This window comes from Malaclemys terrapin, chromosome 20 (genome assembly GCF_027887155.1).
Source record: "Malaclemys terrapin pileata isolate rMalTer1 chromosome 20, rMalTer1.hap1, whole genome shotgun sequence".
Taxonomy (NCBI): domain Eukaryota; kingdom Metazoa; phylum Chordata; order Testudines; family Emydidae; genus Malaclemys; species Malaclemys terrapin.
Window position 1 is genome coordinate 10,552,569 of NC_071524.1, and position 4,656 is coordinate 10,557,224.

The window sequence follows — 4,656 nt, forward strand, 5'->3', positions numbered from 1 at the left end:
CGGCCAGGGGCCCAGTGGAAAGCCGCACACAGAGAACGTCACATTATAAGAACCCCAGGGAATGCGAGCGGCAGGGTTGGTCGCTAGGAGCACTCTGATGTTTCCCATGAAGAGGTTACCGGGGACTTCACATCGGCCATTCAAGCTGCCCTTACAGGGTTGTTACTGGGCCACATTTGGAGCCTAACTTCAGTCGTGGCAGTGGGGATTTTAGCCCTGCTGTAAGTGGAACAATAAGGATGGAGTCGCTAGCAGCACCCCTGTAGGACAGTCTAGCTACTGTGGTGACTGCGTAGCTAGAGAGTCAGAAACGGTACATAGATAGACTTGGCAGAACTCGAGGGTTTCTTTGAATTTCAATGGATAATATCGATGTTTATTTTTAAGCATTTTTTTTCTATTTTTATCAATTTAAATTTTCATAGTTGCAGGAAATTATGGAGGTGTCAGAGAATAATTATTTAACAACAGTACAGACAGATTCAAACATGCAACATACACACAACCTGTGAAACTCGTTGCCAGGCGATTGGGGGACCCCATCACAGTTACTAGTCAAGATGGTACCCCTTGCTCCAGGTATCCCTAAACCTCTGACTGCCAGAAGCTGGGACCGGACAACAGGGGATGGATCACTTGAAATTGCCCTGTTCTGTTCATTCCCTCTGAAGCATCTGGCATTGGGCTAGATGGACCATTGGGCAGATCCAATATGGCCATTCTTATATTCTTATGTTATGATCTTATCTACTTATCCCTTTCTTTTTGTTTCCATTACAATTTGTAACTTTTATTTAAGCTGCTTAGCCAATTATATTTTACCTAGCAAGCACCCATGCAATTAAAAACAACCTTATACAGCTATACCAAAAAGTCATGCTCTTAAACATATTTCCACTTACAAGAAGTGTAGCTCTTATTTGCTAATAATTCTATGTTGTATTTTTTAGCATTATTTTTTGCAAAGCTTTCTGGGAGTTTTATCACCATGATAAATGCTTAAGCTTCAGGTCTTCATATGCCAACACCTGTTATTTCAGAGGTTAAAAGATAAGCAAGAAAAAACATTTTTATAAAATGATGACAAAACTCTGGAGGCCTGTATACTGCCCAGCCTGGGTAGACAAACATAGAATATTAGGGTTAGAAGGGACCTCAGGAGGTTATCTAGTCCAACCCCCTGCTCAAAGGAGGACCAATCCCCAAGTATTTCCCCCCCAATCCCTAAATGGCCCCCTCAAGGATATAACTCACAACGCTGGGTTTAGCAGGCCAATGCTCAAACCACTGAGCTATCCCTCCCTAGTGCACTAAAAATAGCAGTGTGGACACTGTGGCATGGGCAGCAGCTCCGGCTAGACGCCCGAGTACATACCCTGGAGGTCAGGTGAGAGTGCACTTGGGTGGCTAGCTCTTCCCACCAACCACAACGCTCTGGCCATTTTTAGTGCACTAACTCCAGCAGAGCTAGCACATCGCTGTCTACTCAAGCTGGGAGAAAGAGAGATACTATTTCCCACCAGCAGCCACCTTCTCTGTCACATCTATTTCCTTGATCTCACGTCAATGATGGACTTATTCTGGTTGGACATGGTGGCCGTCACCTGGATCTCCTGGTTGGTCACCTCCAGCTGGTCATGTGGGTCCTTTACCTGCACTTTCCTGTAGGAGTCACACGGATAGGGAGGGCCTTCATTGTACATATAGTGGTAGAGGCGCTCCATGCTGTCGAAGTGCTTCCTGCCAGCAAAGAGCTCGATGGCAAACTCATTGTAGTACTGCAAGCGGTCGTAGGGGACGGAGAACATGATGGCCAGGGTGAAAGTGTCGGACTCGTAGCTCAGCACCCCAACGCTCCCGCGGGCCGCATCGCTTGTTTTCACAAACACGCTGATCTCCGAAGAGCCGGGGGGAATGTTGGACACAGGGTTTATCTTGACCCAGCCGCTGAAACAGTAAGTCCTGGAGGAAAACACCATGGGGTTCCTTCATTACACAACATCCCTAACAATAATTAATAACTGCGTCCCAGCAGCAGGGGAATCCTGACCCTTGGGGCTGGGGTGGGTCACAGCCCAACCATTCTTCTGCAGAGGGGACATACAGGTTGCTGGACAAGAGAGCACAGCCCCACCTCAGCCAGCCCCCAGGGCAGAGGGGTTGTTCCTGCATGACCAATGCACAAGGTAGTGGAGATAAGGTAAGCGGGGCAGGGCTGGCCCCCACCCTCCGACCTGACCTGGGCTGGGTTCTGCCTCCCCCACTGCCCTGCTCCCCGCTCACACAGCTGCAGCCCGCCTGGTGGGAGTGCCTGCTGCAGAGCCTGGGCTGAGGTTCTGGAGCCCAGCAGCTACCTGCAGGCTCTGGGATTGGGCAAGGAGGAGACCTCTGGCCTCAGAGATAGCAGCAGCCAGGCTGGCTCTAAGGCAGGGGGAGGAGCCAGAGCTGCCCCTCTGGGGCTGCACGTGCCAGGGCTGGGCGAGGGGGGGCTCTAGGTGGCAGGGTGTCTCTTGGGGAGCTCTGGGTTTTTACTGGGTGGCAGGAAGCTCTGGGCATCAGGGTGTTGACTTGGGGGGAAAGAAGGGGGAGTCTGGGTGACAGAGCTTATATTGCAGTTCTGGGTTTCCCTCGGGTGTAGGGGACTCTGGGTGGAAGGATTTTTAGTGAATTTGATTGTTTTCTCACAGCTTTCTTGCTAATGTGGATGAACGTCAGCTGGGGCTTGTCGCTTTTTAAAAAAAAATCAAATCTTTACTGGGTATCTAACGAAAGCTTTCCTCTGTTATTTGATGTACAGACCAATGGGTTAATAAAAAAACCAACTTTGTTTCAATAAATATATTGGGCTACTTCGGGGCTAATATTTAAATGACTTTGGACTATTAATGCAGTAGAAATCTGGCAACCCTGAAAGCGTTACATGGTCCTGCACATTATGTTATTACCTAAAGCGTTCAGAGACATACACAGACAGACACACACATCATGTATGAGTGTACGTGTATGTGTGTGTACATGTTTGTGTGACTATGTGTGGGTGTAAACCTGTGAGTGTACATGACAAACACATACAATGTGAAATAAATACACTGAACACCTTTACATTACATCACAGGCTTATCGCAACATCACCTGCCCCCAGTCCATCTCCCTGGGACTTAGTCAGACTTTCTAACCTCTCAAGAAGCTTCCGGCAGCTGTTTCCTTGCAAATCATCTGGCCAGGGAAACATTTCCTTCTTCTCCCTCCCCCCTCTCCCCAACAAAAGTGTGATTTCCCTCCAAACACTTTTCAGGTGGGGCCAAGGGAGAGACCCCGGGGACTCTTAGGGGAGAGATAGATAGATGGGATGTATGGGGACTGATAGACAGACAGATATTCAGTAGCAGACCCAAACCCCACACCCTGGCACATCTATATAGACACCAGCCGCAGGCTGACTTGGGAAGCCGCGTGGAGGGGGCTATGGGAACCTGCTTACCTGGGGTTCTCGAGGGTCACGTCTCTGGTGTTGTTGGTTATCTGGATGGCCACACGCTTGCATTCTCCTGCTTAATCAGCTCTTCAACGTTAGTCATCTCGCAGCAATGAGGGATTGTTCAGTAGCAGCTCCTGCAAAGCACTGTTAGACCCACAATAGAAGTTTCCCTACGGGATGGGGAGCAAGCAGACACCGGACACAGTGTTGGTATATAATACTCTAAATGCTCTTTATTGATTACAAAACAAACCTTACTCACTCCACATTCACACCCCAAACATACTACAGTAACACCTCCCTTAAAGTTGTCCCAGTTAACGTTGTTTCCCTGTTATGTGGCTGATCAATTAGAGAACAGGCTCCTTTAAAGTTGTGCAATGCTCCCTTAAAATGTTGTTTGGCAGCCACCTGCTTTGTCCACTGCTTGCTGGAAGAGCAGCCCATTGGAGCTAGCTGGTGGGGGCTTGGAACCAGGGTGGACCGGCAGCCCCCTTGTCAGCTCCCTCCTCCCCTAAGTTCCTTGTGCAGCAGCCGCCCAGCAGGCTACCAATTGCTGGGCAGTTCAGCTGTCCTTTCCCGCACTGTCATGTGCTGCTCCTGCCCTCTGCCTTGGAGCTGCTCCCGGGAGCCTCCTGCTTGCTCTGCAGAGGGTGGGGAAGAGGGGTGCTAATGCCAGGGTGTCCCCCTCCCTTCTTCCGCTTCTCCCCCCCCCCCCCCCCCGCTCCTGTACTTTATCTCAATGGAGCAGTATGGGGACACCACAGGGCTCAGGATGGAGGGAGCTTTCTGGCAGAAGCTGCTGTCTCAACTTGCTGATCTACTTAAAAAGGCAGTGTACTTTGGATAGGGTCAGTGTACTTAAAGGGACAATGTGCGTCTCTCTCTCCTACACACGGTGTGTGTCTCTGTCTCTCTCTGCCATGCTGTTGTTGGGATATGTAAGGGTTAAAGCAGAAAACTGAGAAACTGCTGGTGAACAAAGATGGCATTAGGAAGTAAAGGCACAGGCAAGCACCACTTCTGCGCCTGATAGATAAAGTGTATGTATTTCTCTGTGTTTAATAGATTTAGGGCTACCCCTCTCCCCTCCCTTCTCCTTTTAAGGGTTTGATAACGTTGCAGATGCCTGAGGAACGTGGGAACCAAAAGGATGCCTTTTGGGGTAAAGTAGTGTT

The 4,656-nt window shown here is 49.4% G+C and overlaps 1 protein-coding gene across 1 annotated transcript; it reads right to left on the reverse strand.

Moving 5' to 3' along the window:
- Window positions 1-350: 350 nt before the first annotated feature.
- LOC128826361 (DELTA-actitoxin-Aeq1c-like) lies at window positions 351-3,540 on the reverse strand (the record flags this gene model as incomplete). Its single annotated transcript, XM_054009610.1, has 2 exons — window positions 351-1,962; window positions 3,482-3,540. Coding segments are annotated over 2 exons (477 nt in total), but the record flags the coding sequence as incomplete, so codon positions are not given.
- Between the last annotated feature and the right edge of the window lie 1,116 nt (window positions 3,541-4,656).